This window comes from Amblyomma americanum, chromosome 3, assembly GCF_052857255.1.
Source record: "Amblyomma americanum isolate KBUSLIRL-KWMA chromosome 3, ASM5285725v1, whole genome shotgun sequence".
Taxonomy (NCBI): Eukaryota; Metazoa; Arthropoda; class Arachnida; order Ixodida; family Ixodidae; genus Amblyomma; species Amblyomma americanum.
The window spans coordinates 112,068,166-112,091,821 of record NC_135499.1 but is presented as its reverse complement, the minus strand read 5'-3'; the positions used below and the strand labels follow the sequence as shown (position 1 = coordinate 112,091,821).

General features: G+C 49.2%; 1 protein-coding gene across 2 annotated transcripts in view; it reads left to right on the top strand.

The window, feature by feature from the left end:
* Atg9 (autophagy-related protein 9) overlaps positions 1-11,739 on the top strand; it is a 55,966-nt gene extending 44,227 nt beyond the window's left edge. Inside the window, exons 17-20 of one of the 2 annotated variants that reach the window (XM_077657714.1) lie at positions 138-243; positions 4,655-4,854; positions 8,587-8,603; positions 10,847-11,739. In XM_077657714.1, the coding sequence (XP_077513840.1) occupies positions 138-243; positions 4,655-4,854; positions 8,587-8,603; positions 10,847-10,902 (379 nt within the window). In that variant the 3' untranslated portion in view covers positions 10,903-11,739. The remainder of the gene's footprint in view (positions 1-137; positions 244-4,654; positions 4,855-8,586; positions 8,604-10,846) is intronic. The other variant, XM_077657715.1, reaches the window with a different exon arrangement.
* Positions 11,740-23,656: the final 11,917 nt, after the last annotated feature.

The following is a 23,656-nucleotide window of genomic DNA, read 5'->3' as shown; positions in this document are numbered from 1 at the left end:
TTCTAAAGCAAACAGTCTTGTGGCTATACCTGTGTCTTCCTTTAGCCAGAGAATGTGTACTGTCACCACAGTCCTTGATTAGTTTTGTAAATGACCTAGCCATGAATGCGGTTGCCTTTCGTCATGCCCCCTTGCAGCATCTGCGTCAACAATGACCCGTACAGTTCGTCCGTGGTGGGTGCCGAGGTGTCCCTGGAATCCACTGCAGCCAACATGAGCTTCAGCACCCTCTACATGCACGAGGTGGGTGAACTTCTCTTTTCTGCCTTGTTCACAAGTGCAACTTTGTATACCAACCGTAAGGCATCTTCATTCTTCTCCTGTTGAATAGCGTTGAACTGAGGGCATTAAAATGCTTTCTTACCCATGTCATGTGTATGGCCTTGCACTCCGCCGTGCACCGCTCCAGTTGTTGTAGCAAACTCCACAAGCTTTACCCAGAGCTTTGCAAACTTTGCTGTGGACACATGTACACATAGCTGCATTTACCATTTGTAATTTGTGCACTTTTTTCTTTAAATTAAGGCTTCAGAAAAAGGGGGTGCGCAAATTACCCGAAAATTTTGTGAGCGCATCCTAAAAAAAACTCTATATATACAGTCGAACCACGATATATATCGAACAGCGCGGTGATCGCAAAATAGTTCGATATAGCCAGAATTCGATATATAAAATCACGTAGAAAACACGTCAAAAACTAGCATAAATCAATCAATGAACGAATCGTGTCGCAATAGATGCTCACTTGAAGCTTCAAACAAAGTATTTATTTCGTGGGCTGAAAGTACTGTAGCAGCGTAGCCTGCTTCATATTGGCAACTGCGTGCTTGACCACGGCGTCCTCAACACAGTCCAAACGGTCCACAAGAGATAGTCCCGTGCCTTCTATTGCGCCGCAGTAGCGGCGTACAAGGGCCAAGGCAGCTACAGCCTCAGTTGCAGTCGGGAGCGGGGCAACATCAGCGTTTGCGGGATCAACCTTGGCAGCGTCTTCGTTTGGCTGCTCAGCAGTAACTTCTGCCGTGATCTCCACATCTGTTAACTCCACCACTGTTCCGGTGCTGTCGTCACCGCCAACGAAGTCGTCAATGCATATGCTGTGCGGCTCAGCACCGAGAAAGCGCTCCAACTGGCTCGAGGTTTCTTCGAGCTGGCATTCTTCCTCTGTGCCGTCCAACGCCAAATCTTCGGTTGCTTCCTCGGAAGCTTCTTCAATGCAGCTCACGAAACCCGCATGCCGTAAGCAGTGAACTATTGTAAACTGCTTGACGCTGTCCCACGAGGCTTTCAGCATTTGAATGGCACCCAAAAGGTCAATCTTTAGCTCTTGGCCCATCCGCAGCTTTATCAGCAAAATGTCGATGAGCCGACGTTGATAAATGGACTTGAAAGCGCGAATAATGCCCTGGTCCAATGGCTGCAGCTTAGACGTCGTGTTCGGCGGCAAAAAAATAATTTCAGTATTGCTCAGCTGGACATCGGTGTGTTGGGCTGTGCAATTGTCAACGATGAGGCAAACCGTCCGGCCTTGACGCGCCAGCTCAGAGTCCCATGCCTTCAACCATTTTTGGAATATATCCCGAGTCATCCACGATTTCTTGTTCCAGGCATATGTAACCGGAAGGCTGGGGCAGTTGCACACGCACCTCGAGGTTTGGAACTTGCCTGCAACAAGTGGCCGCAGCTTCGTGCTTCCATCCATATTGGCAGCCAACAGAACTGTGATACAAGCCTTGCCTTGCTTGCTGCCGTGGCACTTGTCTCCGTGGGTGTCGAGCGTTTGTCGTGGAAGCATTTGCCAGAACAGGCCCATTTCATCAGCATTAAATATCTGATTGGGCTCATACTTGGCGAGAACCTGAGGCCACTCTTGTTCAAGCCACTTCTTGATCTCGCCTTCATTGGCGTCCTCACTTTCCCCTGAGACTGTCTTACTAACAATGTTAAAGCGGGCCTTAAAACGTTGCAGCCAACCGCTGCTGGCATTGAAGTTCTCGGCGTTGAGAACGAACGCAAAGTTCTTGACCTTCTGTTGTAGCATTGGCCCCGATAAAGGAATATTCCGGGCCCTTACGTCGATAAACCATTTGTAAAGCTCTTTCTCGACGTCTTCAAAGGCAGCTTTGCGCACCCGCCGCGCGCCTGAGTGCTGGTTTTTTTCTGCCTTGGCCTTTATATCAGTCTTGTTTTTAAGCAGAGTGCTCAAAGTGCTCCTTGGAATGTTGAAAGCTTCGACGACGCTTGACTTTTTTTCGCCATTTTCAACGCGCTGTATTGCTTCCAATTTCGCAGCAAATGTCAGGGACGTCCGCTTCTTCGCGTTTGCAGCCATCACACCAACCACGCCACGACAGGCCTAAGCCACACACGATAACGACTGGCGTAGCACAAGTGGCGGCACCGAGACGCATGTGTCGTTGACGTTGTCAAACTAGCCAAGCCACGCGAAGCCGCCGCGTGCGTACGCCGCTACGTTCAGATGGCGCCCTCGGCGCGATCGATGTGGGCAGCTATTGTATGCAGCAGTCGGGAACGCCCATCACACCGCCGCTATCTTCGAGGGTGTTGCGGGAAAGCTTGCCTCCTGTCAACACAGCGCACTTGGTCTGGGGCGGCGGAGTTCGATATATCCAATTTTACATCTGGCACTGTTCGAAATAAAAAATTAAAAATGCATGCGATTTTCCACGTGATATAGAAAGTGTTTGATATACGCAATGATTCGATATATCCGTGTTCGATATATCGAGGTTTGACTGTATGTGATAATACACAATATGTGCTGTAGATTGCCACCTCCAACTTGCACCCCTCGTTGACCCCCTCTCCCTTTGAAAAAAAAAAAGACTCCAAATGAGACTCATACCTACTCCTGCCGCACCTCACGTTATGCTGTCCCCACCCCTGGGATGGCATGACTGCGCATGCGCAGTTCAAAGCAATAAACACGCCACTATACAGTTGCGAAGCCAGCAGTCAGAGGTAAATGGAGATACAGGCGATAAAATCGTGCCCTCATGTGCGACCCATCTGACTAGTGGCAAACCAAATAGCAAACTGTTCGGTAGATTCGGATTCCGGTGTGCATGCAACTGTTGTTCGTCTGGGAAAGCGAAAGCCAGCGCGAGCGGGCCAGGTAAGAGCTGCAATTCGTCCCTTTCCCACTCGCACATTCCGCAGCCGCACTAGGCGACACGGCCACGCCAATCTTTCCAAGCCTGCCTTGCGTGCACCCACGTGCATGCTGGTGGTCTAACACAGCAGGAAGCTTAAAATTTGCAAGTGAAAGCTTTTTTTTTTGTAAACCCAGCTAATGAATTAGAGGTGCCCAAATCACTCAATTTAATATGGTATCTATTGCCTCTCTGCTGATCCTCTTCTTTTGAGCTCCCTATCTGAGAAAAGCTGACAGGCTTTTCCTCGACAGGACCTTGCAATTTGCTGAACTTGCAGAACTACATGAGTCTGAATACTTTTCTGTCAAGCATAGCAGGAGCCAACTAAGCTGGGTAAAGCCATCAAGAAAGAATGGCATTCTTGCAAACTGTTGCAGCAGTTCAAGGGAGTAAATAGAGCACTGGCAGACATGTGCAGCTTGGTTCTTTTAAGGGGGGACACTGGTCTTAGACCTTTTTTCCTTATTTTTAATCCAATCCAAATTAAACTGTAATACCTTACTCAGTTTTTTATACTGATTTGAAATATTAAATTGCTTTTTTAATTAATTTGTTAGTTCCTAGGATATTTATTTTAATTATTCATTTATTAGTACCTCTGTACAAAAAAAAATTGGTCAATAAAAAATAATTTTTAACCCATGGCTACATAGTATGGTGAGTAAAGAGTGCAATAATCAAAGCAGTTTTTTCATTTCACCCTCATTAGTAATTTTACAGCACTTAGAATAGCAGCATTCAAAATGTGAATATCGTGCATAGATAAACTTTGCAAAATTATAAATTCTTGAAGCGTGATTGAACAATTGTGCTTCAATTATTGCATACATTATGCCTTCAGCTTCCCTTAGCAAACAATATGACATGTCTATCTGTCCTAGACGTTCAGATATTCACGTACTAAGACAGCCAGGTGTCCAAAATTTTAATGTTGTTAAATCGCCTGCTCCTGCACAAATTGAGCCCACACAGTGATCTAAATTTAATATTATGGTCAAATTACCGATTTCCTGGGAGAGAAAACTGGTGGAGTTGAAGAATAATACCTATAGGCTCCAAAAATGTCATTTTTAAAAAATTAATTTTTGGTTCATTTTTTGGTCCCAAAGACCAGTGTCCGCCCTTAAAGGCGCAGCACAACTTCTGATTGCCCCTCGCAGCCTATCTTGCAGGTTTCTAAGAAGAGATATTAGTTGAGTAGCATTTCAGTATCTGCCCTCAAAGGTAACACACATCCAGAAGAATTGACAATTTTCAGTTAATTCTGAGCATAAGAAAGCAAGTGAGCAAGGGGGCGTGAACTGACACCTTTTGCGTCTAAAAGAAGCCGCGCGTACCAACTGTGCCACAGCGATGGTGCAAAGAGCCGCGTCTAGCATCCAATTGCAGTTCTTGGCAACAGTTCTGTGGCACAATTTTTTTTTCCTCCATTCTTCTGTTCATGTTTGTTTCTTGCACATGTTTTCTCCTTCCTAAAGCTGCACCAGCGACACCTGCGAGGCACATCGGTGCGTGCCACGGGGCCGACGCCCACTCTCCTGGACCCAGAGTCGCACTCTCGGCTGGTCTGGCAGGGGCTGCCCCACATCCTGGAGTCCCCCCAGGAGGGAAGCGGCGAGGAGGGTGCCCCCGCGAGGCCCAGCCAACACCAGGCACCTCCTCCCCTGCACAGGCCATGGTAAGAAGAGGGCATCCTCACTGGTTACCATTTCACTCGCTCACTGTTAGTAGTGAGGAGCACTTGTAGTGGTTCTACTTGGGACCTGAAACAAGTGTCAGCATGTAGCAACTTTTCTAGTGCATTTTTTTTTTTCACACTGCAACTTCATCTTAATGATGAAGGCTCTGTTTGATGAATGATGAAACAGGCTCTGTTTATTGGTGTCTGAGATCCTACGGCTTGCGAGGTGCAACTTGCCCCACTTATGATAGACCAATTTGTAATGAACGCTCTCTTAGTAGAAATGAAGGCATTATGGCCAAAGTGATGCACATTATAGCTATAGAACAATGGCAGCAAAAATAGGACTTGGCTGTAGCGAACGCACAGGCATTACATTTGTGAGGAAGGACTCTTAGTAAGGCCGTGGCCTCCGGGGAGAAGAAACATTATGCTGTGGAAACCTGATTATGCATCCCTCATTCATGCGGTGACCCGCATATACGAAGAATTGGTTCAGGCCTAACAAACTTCCCTTAGAGACACAGTAAAAGCTCTTTTATTCAACTCCCAATAATCCGCAGATCCGAATTATTCGAACTGCTGGCCCAACCAACGTTCATTGAAGTCCATGACGTCGGATGCTCGCTAATTTGGATGCTGCGAGTTTTGAATCTGGCGATCTGAATGGGCTGCCGAAGGGAGGCCGTGCCCTGGCATGACCGGCGCAGCGGTCTGTCTTCGGAGTAGCCCTACTCTAGCCCCATTTGATGAAAAACGGGTGGCTCTTACTCTGAGAATCGTCACTGCCTAGTTTCAGTTTCGCTTTTTTGAGCTTCACGCCATCCTGCAGTGACAACGGCTCTCAGCTGCACATCAGCCAGCCAACCGAACCTAGCTGCGCACTGTTTCAGGCACTTATTTCACTCCGCTGCATGTTTCCCTCACTTCCATCCACATTGTTCTTCCATTACATGGAAACTGCACACCTATCACATGCCTTTTTGTCTGGTGAAGCTTCCTCACACACGATGTAGCCGCTTGGGAGGGGGCTCCATTGCTACCGTGCCGCACCATGAAGGATGCCAGGCAGGCTCTTACCATTTTGGAACAGCTGTTTCAGTGCTCCCAATTCGCTGCGGGATCAACCTACAGGGGTCAGCACCGTCACTCCGCCAATGTGGATCGGCAGTTAGCAGTGCTTGCGGAAAGGCACACCGCGGCGGTTAGTTTCCAAGTTTACTGAGGGTTTTCTACCAAAGAAAACATGCCCTCTGCAATGGATGAGTGATATACTGCCTAAAAAAATGCTCCAATTTTGCACAGTAAAGTAGATCAGCAAGTGCTTTGTGCAGTAAGCACGGATTGTTGGAAAACAAGGGACTGGCACACAACCCTTGTTACAGGATCTTGCATGCGTTTGCCTTGCACCACGCTCACAGGCCTGATATATTTATTGAGTTGCACTTGACTAACTGCATTTTGTTTTTAGTTAATTTTTTAACCAATGTGTGCATCACTGGCTATTGACGCTGAAGAGATGTAGTTATACGGGCGTCAGGCAGGCAAGTTTAGTGTGACTTCCACCAGGTGCGTTTAGCCTCGCAAAGAAAATGTCACTGTGGATACTTGGTGCTGCGCAGGGGAAAAAAGTGCCCTTTTTTTCAGCGATGTCTTACGCATGCGCTTTCTTTCCTCCTCTGTTTTTCTCAGTCGAAGCCGCTATGCCTGTCTTACATGACAGGTGCTTCCTTAGATAGAGACAGGACAAAGTGCGGGACAATATTTTAGATGCTGTGCTAACATTTTCTAAGCCCACGCAGAGGCACACATACTTTTCGCACTGACCTGCCTGAAGAGAGGGGACACGGTTTGGTTCTGTAGTGTCCTTGGGTATAGAAGTAGGTGGATTAAGTGCAGTGTACTGCCTGGCAGGAGTGTCCACAGATGAGCGCATATAACTGGTTTGGATAGGTGATGCCACCACTGCTCCGAACTATTCTCTATAAGCAAGGTAACACCAGCATTGTGCAGGAATTTTTATCTCGCAGGGAAGCTGACTCTTCACATGTACAGTGAGCAGAGTTTCAGCCAAGTGGATCGAGTTCGTCTGACTAAATGCGAGATTACTTTCTGCAGCCAGTGTCAGTGAAGTTAATCCAGCTACTCAGCACGAATGACTCTAAACATGAGTGTTGCTCATTGAAACTGACAATTTGGATATGCGACAGGAGGATTATGTGCTCACCACCAAAATTTAGGAGGTTCTGCAGTTAGTTTTGCAACATGCTTGAGTGCAAGCTGCAATTTTGTTCCTGCGAAACAGTGCAAATAACTGCGCATAAGTGTAGATAGGCTTATGCAAGTAGTTTAGATGGAGTGAAAATTTCTTTATCATTGTAATTATCAGACAGTGACTTCATTCTCATGCATAACGTAATTTGAATGATACTTGCAAAACACGTACTGAAATAAGGCACTCTATATTAATTACCTGTTCCAATAGAAATGCTTTGTCTTTGTATTCATGCGACTGTTGAGCTCTGTTACTCCTTGCCATATAAGCGCTGCCATGCGAGAAGGGAAAGATAGTCAAGCACTTGTGATGTTCAGTGATATTATATTCCACTCCATAGACTCTCATGTCATGTATGTTGCTCGTATTCATTTGATTTTTACTTTTCAAACAATGGGATTGTGCGGGAGAGAGTACAAGCAGTTAGCCAAATAGCAACATTATAAGGCTGAGATCGGTGCACATTTATCTAGTTTAGCCATGTTTGTGGTGACATTTAGGTGCTCGGCATGTGAATCCTTGAACGCTCTCACAGTTCTTGGAGGCAAAATTTGCTCACTGCTGCATTGTTCTAGGCAGCACAGTCCTAGCTGACATCTGAACAGAATGACTCATCGTTGGCATGCTTGTACCACGCATCGCAAAACTTATTTGATGGCGCGGAGCAGCTGTATTTCTGGCCTGTTGTCCAAAGCATCGATTTCAAAGCACATATGATGTACCACTACTTATTCCAGTGACAGGAGCGCACGCACACTTCATCAACACCAAAGTGCCACCTGACAGCATGGTCTCAGTAACATTTCTCGCAGAATGAAAACAGGGCCACTTTTATGACGCGTCGTTGTAGAAAAAAATTTGTTTATTTCGATAGCAAAAGTAGCAGGTGCATTTATTATGTAAATAGTACATCCATTGCATAGTCAACTCGGAAACTCGGATATAAAACTGCGGTCCCATTTCACCTCTCATAGACAACTGTGCATTTTTTTTTCAATTATAGTAAAGATTTCTTTCAAATAAAACAGCTATAGTAAAGAGGGTCCGGCTTTGGCGACGTACCTTGTCTTTGGGATGTCTTTATCAACCTCTGTTCATTTGTGCGGGATTGGAGACATGGGAATAGTTCGGCATTCAAATGATCAGAACTGGATTGAGTTTAGCCAAAAATTTGTGAGGAAATGATGTAGCATTCACAGTTGCTGTGTGCATTAGAGATATGGCTGCTTTCTTGCTCGGGAGCTAGCCCCACATGAGCGGGACTTTGCTAACTGCTGCATGGTCTGCGCCTTTGCTTGAACCGAGCATTTAGGGATGCTGGAGCTATGGGTCACTTAGCCAGAGCCCTTTCTCTTTTTTTTCTGCTTTTTGTTTTGTGTGGCTGATGACGACTGGCATGCCTGGCACAAATTTTGACACTGTCTTGTGAATTCTCTTTTTTTCTACTCATGTAGCACATCGTCAGTCGTCGGTAAGTTGAGACGTTTTGCTTGAAGTGAGTGTTGTGTACTTGTGTCTGCTTGTGCATGCGCAGATGTGTGTGTCTTTTATGTGAGGACAGTGTGCTGAAATTGAGGTGCCAGCATACAGCCTGTATGTATGTTGACATCGCATCCACCACGCTGTTTGAACTGGCTTGTGCTCAGTTGTGTTGCCTGCATCTGGCAAAATGCAGCAGGGTCCAAGGTGTGCATTATTTTATGCTTTTTGTGCTGGTCTGTTTGTGTGGCCCGCTTACATGAATGCAGTCGCCGACAGATTTTTTAGGCCCTCTAGGGACCCCGAAAAGGTCTGATGAGACGAGTGGTTCGAAAAATTTAATTTCGCTGAAAAAAAAATTTTTTAACTTCAACTTCTAATTGCTAATAAGGTAGAGGAGGGGGTCATCATCAGTAGGAGCTATGAGTTAGGGCGTTTGGCCTTTATTGGAAATCTCAATGTTTGTCAAGATATGGTAGTGCGTTTCCACAATGGAATTATTTGCTGCGCTCACTTCGGACATTTTTCATGGTCCCAATAGCTTTGAATTAACGAGGTTTTACTGTATGCGGCAGCTTGACTATTGGTGGCGGTGCTACAGCAAACATGAAGAGGTCCAAAAATTCAGGTCATCTCTTATACATGGCTTGATGAGGCCAGTGGTGGCGGCACGAAAAAGTCCGATTATTGTATAAACGCACGTAAGGGCCGTGTTTTTTCCAGATTCGAAGACCAATTTTCAGGGTACAGCCCATGCGCATGATATGCGAAAAAAAAATTTTAAGTTAAAAGTCACCAATCGGAGAATGAGCGGCATTTATTCTACGTTCAAGCGTCACTCGCGAACTCTTCAGACTCCGAGCTGGTGCTGTGCTATGGTGCACGCTCATCCCACAAGAAGCCGCGCAGCATGTCCGCTGTCAACGCATAGCCGTAGTTCCGCACTTCCATGACATATCAGAGCAGCTCTTCCAGTTTGGGAAACTTGCACGGCTTGCCTCGGAAAGTGCGCTTTTTGCAGCTTGTGTTCCTCAATGCATACTTTTGGTTGCACCTTTGTTGGACGCACTTCTCGGCCGCATCGAATTTCCTTCCCGCCGCACGCTTGCTGGCAAGCTCCCAGCCATGTAGTTATTAAGGTGCTTGTGCCAAGATTGTGCTAAAATTGCAACGCTCGGCGGAAGCACACGAAAGCCATAACTATGGTGCACTAATACGCTGCCACAACTCCCGTGCCTTTGACAGCCATAAAAAACTAGAGCTGGTAATATCGATGCCGCTAGGATAGCGGGACCTCGCGGCGGAGGGAAAAGTTTACGATGATGATGATGAGCTGCGGCCTCAGGTGCCATCGGGGGCGGCACCTGGAAACTCCTGTGCGCGTGTGCGGCCTCCGTGATCAAGCGCACCATTGCTTGCAGTCGGAGCTGATTGCGGAGGCCGCGGCGCATGCATTTCTAAGGCTATTCCCGTCATGGAAAGTTTTCTTTTCCTTTTTAAAATTTTCTTCCGGGAAAGCAGGTTGCGGCCTGTAAGCGGGTCCGGCCCTTACACGCGTTTATATGGTGTGTAATCGGGTTTGTTCGAAAAATTGGGGGCCAGAATTTTTGGTTGGCGACTGTACTTTTCTTTCCTTGCCTTTCCTTCCCTGGAAATGCATTCATTTCTGTGGTCGTGCAGCGTGTAATGGAATGTGTAAACACACACTTTTGTGTTTGTGGGAAGCACGGTTTTTTTTTTTTTTTTCATTTGGACAGGAAAGCGAGGACAGGGGTGGCAAGGCATGGGGCTCTTGGCCGTGCTGCATGAGTGCTCCGCTTAAGAGGTCCATGTGTCTGCTTTACTCCCACTTATGCTTTTGACTTTGAAACAAAATTCGAGTTTAACTGCTTCCATGAAGATAACCTGTGTGGTTGCCGCTTTTCTATGGTGCGCATGGCCCTGCAAGTGGTATTATCTAGGTGCCAATGAGACATACTGCACAAACAGCTTGAATTTGATAGGACAAGTAGGGTTTCTTGCAGATACGTTTAGGTTTGTCTGGTATTTATTTTATTCTTAGCTTCTCTCATGTACTGATGTCTTCCTTAGACCCCTCTTAAATGCCTTTAAGCTACATGAAATCAATATAAAACTTATGTATTCATATTTTATGCTTACGTTACGCTTGCGTAGAACTACTGTAGCTTTCTGCATCGCGACTTTGTTGCTTCTCTTCCTTTCGCTTTTCGACAGATGACGGCAGCAGGAGAAGAGGCTCTTCTGCCCAGGAGAGGACAGTGCGGGTCTAGTCCAAAAAAAAAAAAGAAAAATTCAAGTGCACCCCTCCACTGCCTCCACCGTCACAAGCCGCCACTTTGCCAGATGGCAGCGAGCCATTCACAGGGCAGCTCCTGTCACAAGGCGGCAACACAGCCTCCTTCACGAATGCCTCCAGCCTCTTCTTGGGCAACGACATGGTGGCTTAACTTAATTGAGTGTGCAAGAAACTGCGGAGACGTCGGCTTGCCAAAAGCGCAGCTCCTTTGGCTGCGGTTGTAGCGCGTCATCGTAGTCTGCCGTGTCGTCCTCCGTTGTGCTGCTTCGATGTGCTCCCCTGCGAGTCGTCGGGCTACTCATCGTATGCCAAGACTGCTTTTACGTCAGCTGTTTGTGGTGCTTCGGCGAGTGCATGCATTTGGATGCCTCATCTTCTGCTCATCTGTGTGCCCAAACAGCCATCGACAGTTACTGCGGCGTGAACTGCACTGCTGCCAAAGCAGCAATACTAAAATGCAGATGTCCCTGCCTGCCTCTCCGTCCCCGCCCCCTTTATCTTTTAGTACCTGCTTGGCAGAACTCAGTCACATGGCATTGGGGGGAAAAGAGACACTCTTCTCACGTAGTGACCTTGTCAGGTTCCCCCGCATGTTCATGGTTCAGTGAGTGCAGCAGTTTGTGCGCAAATCTGGAACAGGCAAGTGCTTCACATTGTGCAGCTGCTTCAACTCCAAATTCGTGCAGTGAGACGAAGATGTGAACCCATTGTTTGTGGCCTCCTCCAAGCATAGTGGAGTTACTGCGGTGTTGTAAATGCAAGTGACAATATAATTATTTTAGGCAGTTTTAAAGACTTTCTTTTCTTCGTATTTTGAATGCTCGTCATTTGTGCTGGCCAAGCGAGATACCTGTTAGCTCACATTTTAGTCGTGGACTTGCAAAAATTTGCAATGTACAGCAAGCACAATGGACTGACTGATTTCTTGTGCATGTGTTTTGAGAACTCGGGCAAGTCTTGCCTTGATTGCATAGTTTACAATGGCAAACACACTGTGTGCAAGCACTCTTGGTTTGTACAAAGCTTTTATGTATAGTCTCATTTTGACGGAATTTTTGTTATTAATGTCTTGTAACGCCCAGAGTCTCGCCGTTGTGGGTCATGCAATTTGTACAATGCAGAGCCTTGTTGCAAAGCAAGCAGGAAATGCAGTTATTTTTTCCAGTCAACACCTCCAAAGCACAGCATTTCGTGTGCTTCCTGAGGATGGTGTGCTAGAGAAAAGGGAAGATCTGCACGGGCTTTTTCCTAATGTAGCAATTTTTAACCAGCTGCAGTACTGCTTTTTGCCTCTGTGGCCGTGCTACTCAAGCACAGATCTTAATATAAAGACAGCCTTGCTTTTTAAAGCACTGGCAATGCGATGGACCCTATGTAAACTAGCGCCGCTATTTAAAATGAGCTATTTCAAAAAATAAAGACGAGCAAATGTGTTGGCTACAGCCTTCCACATTGTTGGTTTTCAGGTGCTGGCAACGGCATCAAACAGCCTTGTTTTCCAGAAGTCTTGAGGCAGGGGTTCCATGCTTGGTGTGGCCACTGGTCATATTTTTACAATATTAGCGTGATCTCTTTGGCCCTCCTGCTCTTGATAGAAGCTTTAGCTCTTTGGAAAGAAAAAATGTGCATTTCAGTGGTATGTAATTTTAATACAAATTTCAGTTGCTGTGTATGAAGTGAACAAAACACGAAGTGTCCAGGAAGGCATTTATGTTCAGTTTGCTTGCTTGCATAGTTTTTTTTTCTTTCTGGAAAGACTACTGCACCAAAAAGAGAGCTGCTCCTGCAGAGTGTAAGTGAAATGTTAATCAGGGTAAATGCCGAACAGTTCTTGACCCGCGAGGACAGTTATCTATAAACGGCGCTCTACCAAAAGTAACGAATTTACACATATTAAAGGCTCAATTCCTTCTAGTCTAATTAACCAAACAAGCATATTTGGCACATTTGTGGATAGGCATATTTATTGAGTGTGCAAAATTTCTTTGAGCTGCACTTCTCGGGTTTTTATTGTCCAAAGTTAAGTCTCCAAGAAAACATGACCCGCAGAGCTCTCGATTGGACACATTTTCCATGCTGCCTGCAGCAAAGGCAACAGATGGTGCAAACTCTGCAAGTCAATTTGAGGGCTCAAGGTAATATGCTGTACAAATCATAGCCACTGGGTGGAGCATTGCATACATCTTGCAGCATGCACTGGGAAACGTAGCCTCCAGTGGAGTAGGAGTGACGAGAACAAAGGTTAAAGCTCTTCTCATCACTCTTACTGTCTTCCCAAAAAAAACTCTCAAAAGGCTTGGTGGTGTGTTCATGCAAGTAAATATGGTAGCTGGTAACTCTTCCAGTACGAATTGCATTAAAAATATCCTTCGGACAAATTATTCCACAAGTGGTGCCACTTGTATGCACAACACACTAATACAGGCTAATCTTAATTTTCTGATCCCTATCGCGTCTCGGGTATGCATTGAAATTTCCTGTTAGGGGATCCTTGTCTTCCTCCTGTGAAACCACGGCTCCAGATTTCAGAAGCATGCATTGAGAAAAATGCAGTTTGATACTTCTCATGAAATACCATTGCATATTTTTATCTCGACACTAATGTACTTTAGGGTAATTGTAAGTGGAAAACACTGAAAATAAGCAAAAAGCTGTGTAGAAAATTGGAGGCCATAGAAAGACACGATTGTAAGTCGACCCCCCCTCCCAAAAAAAAACGAAAAATAAACTTCCGATGTTTAAGCTTGGTCTTGAATAGTTGAATGCGATAGAATTATGCAGCGGCCGCTGTTTATCGCCAGCCGCTATCAGCTGCCTCGCGCGGGCGTGCCCGTGAGCACATTCCAAAATGAAAATTTATTGGTCACTGGACTACACGTCCACATTTGCGCCATCGTCCGCACTAAAGCTGCCGTCGTGATCGCTGCTGCGGTCCTGCAGCACGTCGTCCTAACGTCGTCGTCCAGCGAAATCCCGCAGTTCACAAACAGCCACATCGCGTGGAACAGCTCAAAATTTTCCTCGCTGCAGTTGCCACACCTGTATCACCCGTTGCGAACGTCGAGCTTGCGAGACCTGGAGTACAAATTATGACTGACGAAGCGCTACATTAAAAACTTGTGAAACGTGGCTGGCAGTAGTCAAATGCGCCAGAGCCAAAGATAAACTACGCGTGAATAACGTCGGCTCTTCATCGGGTATACCGACACACCCCGGCACCGCTGCCGTTCCGAGCGGAGGTGCTGCCTCGATTGGAACAGCGGCCCTTCCATCAACTATCAACGCTCCCTTGAGCGCCGAGTGCGCATTTGAAAGTAAAAAGAAAACTTGGACACTTGAGCTTCCCGTAGAAAGCGATTGCGTTATCGGGCCGCCGCCGCTTATCAGCAACCGCAGTCAGCTGCCACGTGTGGGGTGCCAATTTGCTTCTTATCGATAGCCGCCATCGGCCGCCGCCCGCGCGCACGAGGAGGGTATGCCAGTTCTGCGCGTTGCCATAGCAGCTGCTCAAGGCCAGCACCAAGAGCGATGCGATCGACGGAGCCGCGCAGCAAAAATGCAACCACGAGGTAGCATGCCTGATATCTCGTTTGTCTCGCCTTTACTTATAGTGCGATGTTTTCGTTTCGATTGCAAGTTGACCCCCCCCCCCCCCCATTCAAATTTTGAATTAAAAAAGAATAGGTCGGCTTACAACCGTGTAAATGCGTATATTGCGCACGGTTGGTTTTTTCAAGATCCCTTAGAATTTTTTTATTATACTTTTCCTCACCAGCCTGCTGGGCTGTAATATGCAAAATTGTGAGAGGAGTAAACGTTTATTGAAGAGGATGGTGGCTGGAGCTCATGTAGGTGGGCCCTCAGTCTAGGGCTGTGGATTTTTCTGCTGACCTGGCAATCAGGAGTGCTGCCTGCATGGTTGTCGAGGCGTGCGTTGATCAGCTTCACCTCCCACTGCTCGAGGGCCGCATTACTCAGCTTTAGATGGGCTTTGTGGGGACATGTCGATATATGTGTTAGGGTAGGGTAGGCATAACGGGTTGAAAACAAAAATACGAACTTAAATAATAATTATATTTGCTAACAATAGTCTCAGTAATAGACAACAGAGAAATCTTACGAGTCATTTGCCATAGGCAGTTGAATTTCGTCATGCGCGTTGCCAAATGAGATGTGAATTACGTGAGAAACCTAGCAGTTTTGTCGCAAAACCTTGGTAGACTTCTGGAGCCTAAGAATGTGGTTTTGGGAAAATGTTACGCGGGTACAGCACAATTAGACTAGCTTGCTTCGAATTCTCATGCTATGAGTGTTTCTGCATTAGTGGCATTAAGGCCTGGCTACTAGATATTCCTGTTGCAGTTTAGGCATTCAGATTAAGGGAACCAGAGAGTAATGACCGACCAATGTTTTTGTGGTTTCAATATTCATAGCTTTTACTGTACTTATGACATCTGCTAATTTGAATGTTTTCCACCCCGGTTATTCCTCCTGTACTAGTTGCCCTAGGTTTTGCATCCATACTCCTCTAATTTGTGGTCATAAAAGCAGGTGACAAACCATGTTGTTTTGCAGAAAATGTGTAACCCGTTCAGGGTGCCAAATTTATTGTGTATCAATTGATCAGATGACTGCTGGAGAATCGTAGCACGTTACAATATTTCTGAGTTGCAAAAACAAGCACTGTCCAGGTGTGTATAGTTTTATTGAAAATGCATTACAAGTCTCAATACGAGAAAACTGACTGATGCTGCTGAGAGGAAGAAGGAAAAGGAAAGTGCACGGGCCTGCCTACTGACTCAAGCCGAGCCACGCTCGCTGCAGTGTGCTGAAAGTAGGAGGGGTAAAGGAAAGGAGAGCGAAGAGTGAAAGAAAAGAATAGTCACCGCCTGGTTATGGCCAATCCCCCTTGTGGGTATGTGCCATTGTGTGAGGTCAACAACAACGACGCGCCGCTCTAATATGCCCCGGGCCGATCCCGGAGGCAGTGCAGTACCGGGCCGACCCGTGCCAGAGTGGTTCAAACCAAGCACTCCGCCATATTCCAAAAATAAGTAATATCTTAGGTCTAAGGACCCGCTGCGAAAATGACTGCTAGGGGGCCGGTGAGTGCGAACGCGCTTCGCATCGGCTCTGTACAAACGGCGATTTCGACCCATGCAGTGCCCATCTCTTCACTGCACCGTTCGTAAAGGTGAGCGCTACCATCTGTTCAAATTTGGCGGCCGTCGGTCCCCCCTAATTGGGCCCACGGGCTGAAAACCTCCCTTTGTCGATCAGCTGCCGCACTAGGCCGTGCGCTAAGCCTAAGCCGCTTCGACCTCCCCTACATCGACAGTCTGGAGGTCCAAGTGATCGGAGACCATCAACCCAAAGCACTATAATCCCAGGGACGAACCATATCCTGAGCTTACCCGCCCGTCAGAGAGGAGCACCGAAAATCCAGGACCAGGCGAACGCCACCACCGACTCACGACCTTTAGGTTCCGGACACCAAGCGTCCCAGCTGCGCGCGACGCGTCTCGCGGCGCAAAGGTCGCAACGCCAGCCGCGGTTGCCTGAGGATGCCTACAGATGGTGTTTCGTTCAAAAGGAGGACTTACATTAAACGACCTTCAACCGCGCCAGCTTCGCCTGGCAGCCAAGGACCTCCAAGCCCCAGACGCCACCAACTTGCGTATCCACCCCCTAAACAATACCTGCACGATGAGTACCCCGCATCAAGCCGACGCGCTACGCCTGGTCGCCATCAAATCTCCATTCGAACCCAAGCCTACGCCGTCACCGCCTACATCGCCGCCCCGGATGGTGCAGTAAGAGGAGTAATCACTAACGCCTACTAGGAAGAAACCCCAGCACAGATTCTGGAAGACCTAATCACGGGCAACCCTGGCGTCCCCATCATTGATGCACGCCGCATGGGACAGACCCGTTCGATCCTCATCACCTTCCGGGCGGGTCCGGTGCCCCGAACCATCTCCTACGGAGGCGGACTCCACAGCTGCACTTTATATAGAGGACACCTGGACGCTTGCACAAACTAGAAAACCAGGGCATCGCGCAGATGTGTGTACCCTTCAGCGTACGCACAACTGTTCAAGATGCGGTATCCCGCTCCCCCGAGAGGACACCCCGACATGCACCCCAGCCTGCATACTCTGTGGAGGCGCCCACATGACGTGTACTAAAGGTTGCAAAGCGAGGGGACGCCTCTCACTGCCCGCTTCACCGCAACAGCACATCTCCCGCAAACCGGAGCGAGACGCGGACCGCGCCAGCGTTCGTCGCTCCAGCAAGTCTCGCTCATCGTCTCGTAGCCGCCGGGACCAACAGTCTCCACAACTTTCCTGGGTGGACAGAGTAGCAGGCAACAGACTCAAAGCTACCAGCCAGCCATCAACCCCCCCCCCCCCCCCCCCCGCCCAAGCAGGTGGACGCCCGTGACCGGGAGCTCCAGGCCCTGCGAGAGGAGGTGAGTCGTCTTACCTTTCTCATGAAGACCTCTACCGCTTCCGCCAATAGTCCCTCCCACGCAACCCATGCTGCTACCTCAAACACCCACTGACAACATTGAACAATCGGACTCCCAAACCCCCACCCAAGAAAAAAACGCACAACAGAGCAACCACCCGTCACCAAGACCGACCCTTAATTCCTAGAGGCCCGCATGGACATTAAAGTCGGCGAAATGGACGCGCGTCTAGAGGCAAAATTCAATCACCTCATCGGCCACCTGTCCCAACACTTAGAGCAACAAACTGAAGCGGCATTTACGCTCATCGTGCACACCCTTGAGATGAACCTTGCACAGTACTACACCCGCCTCCAAACAAGAGAGCAGGCCCCTCCCTCGCTGCACTTACCCAATTACCGCCATCAGTCCCGCCCACCTACCCCACAGAACCGCCTACCCAACCCACACAAGCTACAGTATGGCGGTGCGACCACCCAATTCCTTATCAATTCTGCAGTGGAACTGCCGCCGCTTCCGGGGCGAGCGAGCACCCCTCCAACTCCTCCTCCCCACACTTCCCACGCCCCACATCCTGCTCCTTCAGGACACACATGCCCCTGCCACACTTCTCAGCTGCACATACGCTCACTCGGACGTAACGAATACACCCAGGGCTTCCACACTCATACATCGCTCAATTGCACACCAAACACATCAGATCACCTCCGAGACGCCCTGCGTGATCACAGAAATCATACCAGATGCACACTCCACACCATCTATTTTTATTGCAAATATATACCACCCATCGTCTCACCCGATGGCTTCATTGGAAACGCTAGTGCGCGATCTCCATCGTATTGCAGGCAGGCATCCATTGATTATCGGACGGGACTTCAACAGTCAGCATACTGACTGGGGCTACCGCACCACCACGGGACGAGGAATGCGACTCTGATCCTTGGTACAAGAGCTCCGCCTCACAATACACAACTTTAACACTCCCACGAGAATTGGCAACAGTGTCAGCGCGGACACCAGCCCGGACTTGACACTGAGCCGCGACCTTGCGGGTATTACGTGGAACACAACACATCACACATTAGGGAGCGATCATTACATCCTCTCCGTTACAGTACCGTACAAACAAAGAATGACCCTTCACCTAACACACAAACTCGCCAACTGGGATGCGGCCCGCGCCGCACGGGCGGCCCTTCTTGACGCTCCCATTATAGACGTCGACCAGTGGGTGGAATCACTCATGAACGAAGTCTCCGCACACACTCGAACCCTTGACACCACACCTGATACGCCCACCCTCGACACTCGCCTGGCCCACCTATGGGAGGCCCACCATAGCATCCTATAGCGCTGGAAAGGGCAAAAGCTCAATCGGTAGCCGCTCTGCAAACACAAATTACTGAGCACTCTGAGGAGCTGTGCTGATCCAACTGGGGACAGATTTGCGATAGTATGGCTGGCAATCTGTCCTCCCAATGCAGTTGGCAACTCCTCCGTCACTTAATTGACCCCACGCAATCCAAAAACAGCCACACAACACCACGTCACACGCCTTATACACAGGACCGACCTTTCTCCCGACGCACTCATCAACATACATAGGAACACACAACTCCCGGTACCTCAAACCCCTTGCCCCCCTATGCCGGCACCCCGAATGCCAATCTCGACGCGGAGATTACGCAAGCAGAAATCAGAGCGGCCCTCCTGACTCTCCGCTCTAACTCCACTCCAGGAGTTGACCATATCTCCAATAGCATGCTCCGCAATTTGTACGATCAGTCGATTGCCCAGCTCACGAGGTACTTCAACACATGCTGGCAGGAGGGCACCCTTCCGCAATCCTGGCGTCGCGCCAAAATCTTATTCATACCCAAGCTCCACAACCCCCTTACACCTGCAAATCTTCGTCCCATCTCATTAACATCATGCCTGGGCAAGCTTTTGGAGCATGTCGCACTCGCCCGACTTACCCAACACATGACAGAGCAAGACCTCTACCCGCACAGCATGGTGGGCTTCCGTCCCCACCTATCGGCACAGGACGCCGTGCTCCAGCTCACACAGGATATTTTTGACCCCTCATACCGGGCCACACAAAAGCTGTCCTCGCCTTGGATCTCTCCAAGGCCTTTGATCGCCTATATCATATCAAGCGATCATGGCGGCGCTTGAACATAGGTGAACATATGTACACCTTTAAGCATTCCTTACTAATCGCATGGCCGAAATTCACTTCGGTGCCCACACATCCCGCCCATACACCCTTAGTGGGGTTGGCATCCGCCAGGGATCTGTCCTCTCCCTTTTCCTCTTAATGTCACACTCATCCCCCTTGCCCGCAAACTACAAACCATCCCTCACCTTCGGCATACGCTCTATGCTGATATCACTATGGACCACCCATGGCAGTGATGGAGACAGAACACCCTGCAGTCGGCAGCTACCCTCACCCAAACGCATGCACGGAGTATCGGACTCTCATGTTCTCCGGAGAAGTCGGAGCTCCTCATAATCCGCCCCACAGCCCCCATAACCGTGACAGTGGGAAACCGGTACATCCCGGAGGTACACACTCTCCCGGTACTCGGCCTCCACATCCAGAACAACGGATGTTATAGCGGGACAATCTTGGGGCCAAGCAACCCTGTGTTACCACGTGTCACGTGACGGCGGCTTTCCCGCCAGTCTGTACCCTGCCTCCAGCAATAAAGGATGTAACAACGGAAAAACACTCTCACCATCCAGAAACTCAAGCAGACGGCGGTTTTGATATCCCACCTAATCCGCCGAGTTTCTGGACACCACCGTGGCATGAAGGAGCATGACCTATGTAGTCTCATTCATGCCTTAGTTCTCAGCCGCTTTCTCTTCACGCTCCCCTATACCTGAAACTCCAGGGCACAGAAATCTCCACCCTGGATGCCATGATCCAAACAGCATTTAAGACCGCACTACACCTACCCCTAAATACCTCAACCGAAAAACTCCTCCATCCAGACCTACACAACACGATAGGTGAGCTTATCGAGGCCCACCGACAGACACAATACAAACGTCTCGCGAGAACCACCACCGGCAGACACATCCTACACACCCTCGGTATCAGGATACCAGCCACGGATCCCACACAGCTCCAGGTCCACCACCACGTTCACCGCGAACTACTTATTAAACCTCTCCCCAAAAACATGCACCCCACCTACCACGAACCCCGCCGCAGAGCTCGCACACGAGCGCTGCATAAACACTATGGCATGGAAACGGATGCCGTGTGGGTGGATGCCGCATACACAGACGAGGACGCGGTTGTAGCCATCCCGAACCCCTCCCTACAACCGATTGCAACTCCACATATCCCCACTGCCACGTCGGAGGAGGCTGAAGAGGCTGCCATTGCCCTAGCCATCACGCGCGCGCGGAGGCCCGGTATACATTATCGCACTCTAAAACTACCATACTAAATTTCGCCCGCGGGAGAGTCCACGTCCCTGCATTTCGCATACTGAACTCCCTCGCCGCACACCCGCCCCGCCACATGGGTGCCTGCCCGCTCCGGGAATCCCGGAAACGATGCTGCCAACGCCTTAGCCCGAGTTTCTCTCAACCGGGCACCAGCGGCCTCCGATCTGGGGTTCTCACGGGAGCGCATGCATTCGTTCAGTGAACTGACGCAGGCATGCAAAGCCGAGCGTCGGCTGTACCCCCCACCCCATCCCTCCCTCGACAATTATCACCAGACACTTTGGAGGCGGCTCCAAACACGCACCTTACCCTCCCGTTATATACGCTCGCGCTATCACCAAGTCCACACAAACCCCTCCTGTACCCTCTGCCACCATCCCAAAGCCACTCTCGATCATATCCTTTTCCTCTGCCCGGCAGATCCCCCCCCCCCCCCCCCCCGCGGGGCCTGGATCACCTTACCACTTGGGAGGCTTGGGAGACCCTACTGCGCTCCGAGGACCCGGCCAAGCAAGCCATCGCCACAGGCCGGGCTGCCAGCGTCATGAGCCTCCGGGACAAGAACGTTTGAGTGCAGTGGGGCCGTGCGGGGCCCGAGGACCTGCGCGTCCTAAACTCCCTTGTGTCTAATAAAGTTTGCACCACCACCACCACGCGAAAAGCTGGTGGCGTTAGTATATGTTAGTTTGTGTGCTCGCAATGGTGCAGAAAATCCCAGTGATGGCAAGAAACAATGGGTGAAGTCATCAAGCAGCTGTAAGACGCACACAAGTCATTTCAGACAATCCTATGTTCATCTGTATACATAACCACATTGGATAACCTCATTGTGGCGCGAGTTTTCCTGTCTACATTCGTACCAAAATTGTGAGAAGCCATTTGTCGTACAGCGTTCCGGAGTGTCGTACGATTTCTTGTTGCATATAGCTTGCATAGCTAGGTTGGGACAGGGATTCAAACCCACTACGTATTCACCTCCACTTGTGCGCCTTCCCAGACTCTACATGTTCCCTTAAGGCGCGGTTGAGGTGTCCACCGAGGTAGGAGACAGTGAGCCATTTCCTTTCCTCAAAAACCAATTTTTTTATCGAAATTGTGAGGCAACGGTTCCCTCATTCACCATCGCGGGCGGTGTCGTAAGACTTCTCGTTGCATACAGCTTGCTCCTCTTAGGTTGGAGGCTAGCTCGCGACAGGTATTTGAACCAAGTGTCCAGATGTTTCACTCGGACCTCTATGGGTTCAGCGTTTATGGAATCGGCGTTCGGCGGCACGTCGAGGTCGAACGCTCACGATGACACACAATGCTTTCACCTTCACAGTACATAAGCAGTCGTAAATTCGCTCTGAATTTTTTATCTTCCTCCGCCCCCTTGCGGTTCATTACTGAGTGCAAACGACTGGTATGTAGGCATGTTCAAAGTTGCGGTTTGCCTAGGACGTTAAAGGGCGCTGCTTCACAAACCTCTTCAAGCAAGAATTTTTTAATGCGTTTTGTAGAAGTTGAGTTATCTTACCTCCGAATTCGGATTTTTGCGTCTTCGCACCTTAATTCCCGGGATGAGGGAGGGGGTGCGAGGGCGCAGCTTCCTGACGTGGTCATGGGTCATGGTAGTTGCGTAACGTGTGAAAGATTTGGCATGCATGGCGAACCAATGATAGCCCTCCGCTGCTGACGTAACGGGCGCTACATGCGTTGCGCGGGCAACGCTGGTCACCGCGAAATTGAAAATTGGCGGTTCAGGTGTCCAACGATATATGAGACAGATACAGCGCCATTTCCTCTCCCCAAAAACCAATTATTATTATTATTATTATTTGGGGGAAAACCCGCCGCGGTGGCTCAGCGGTTAGGGCGCTCGACTACTGATCCGGAGTTCCCGGGTTCGAACCCGACCGCGGCGGCTGCGTTTCAACGGAGGCGAAACGCAAAGTCCCCCGTGTGCTGTGCGATGTCAGTGCACGTTAAAGATCCCCAGGTGGTCGAAATTATTCCGGAGTCCTCCACTACGGCACCTCTCTCTTCCTTTCTTTCACTCCCGCCTTTGTCCCTTCCCTTACGGCGATGTTCAGGTGTCCGCCGATATATGAGAGAGATACTGCACCATTTCCTTTCCCCCAAAACCAATTATTATTTGGGGGAAAGAAAATGGCGCAGTATTTGTCTGACATCTCGAGGACTCGGGGGCAGCGGAGAAGGCGGCTATCGCCATGGCAATGGCCAGCACCAAAGCAGTCACCTTAATTAGCGACCCCAAGGTGGCTATAAACAATTTCGCGCGGGGTATGATCTCCCAGGAGGCAGAACGAATCCTAAGACATCAAGACTGGGACCAAAGAGAGGTGGAACTAATATGGGTGCCGGCACACTCGGGGAACAGAAACGAGTTGGCTCGCAGTATTGGTCGAGGTTATGTCAGCCGAGCAGTGAGCCTTGTTGAGTCCCCAAATTTCACGAGAGATGCATTCATATCCTTTCACTACACCAATCAGTTTAACATGGAAAGGAGGATCTATCCGCCACCAGAAAAAAAACGACAAAAGCCAGGAGGTAACGTGGCGTCGGCTCCAGACGCGAGCCTTCTTTAGCCCGTCGAGACTATAGCACACATGTATCTTGCGCAATACAATCCGACTTGCAAACAATGCGGCGAGATAGCCGGATACGACCACATTCTATGGAGCTGCAAAAAGGCGCCGCCACCGGCGGACCTACTACCTGCAGTCCCTTCTCTATAGAGCGGTGGGAGGCTATACTGGTCAGCTCAGACCTCGGCCGGTCTTCG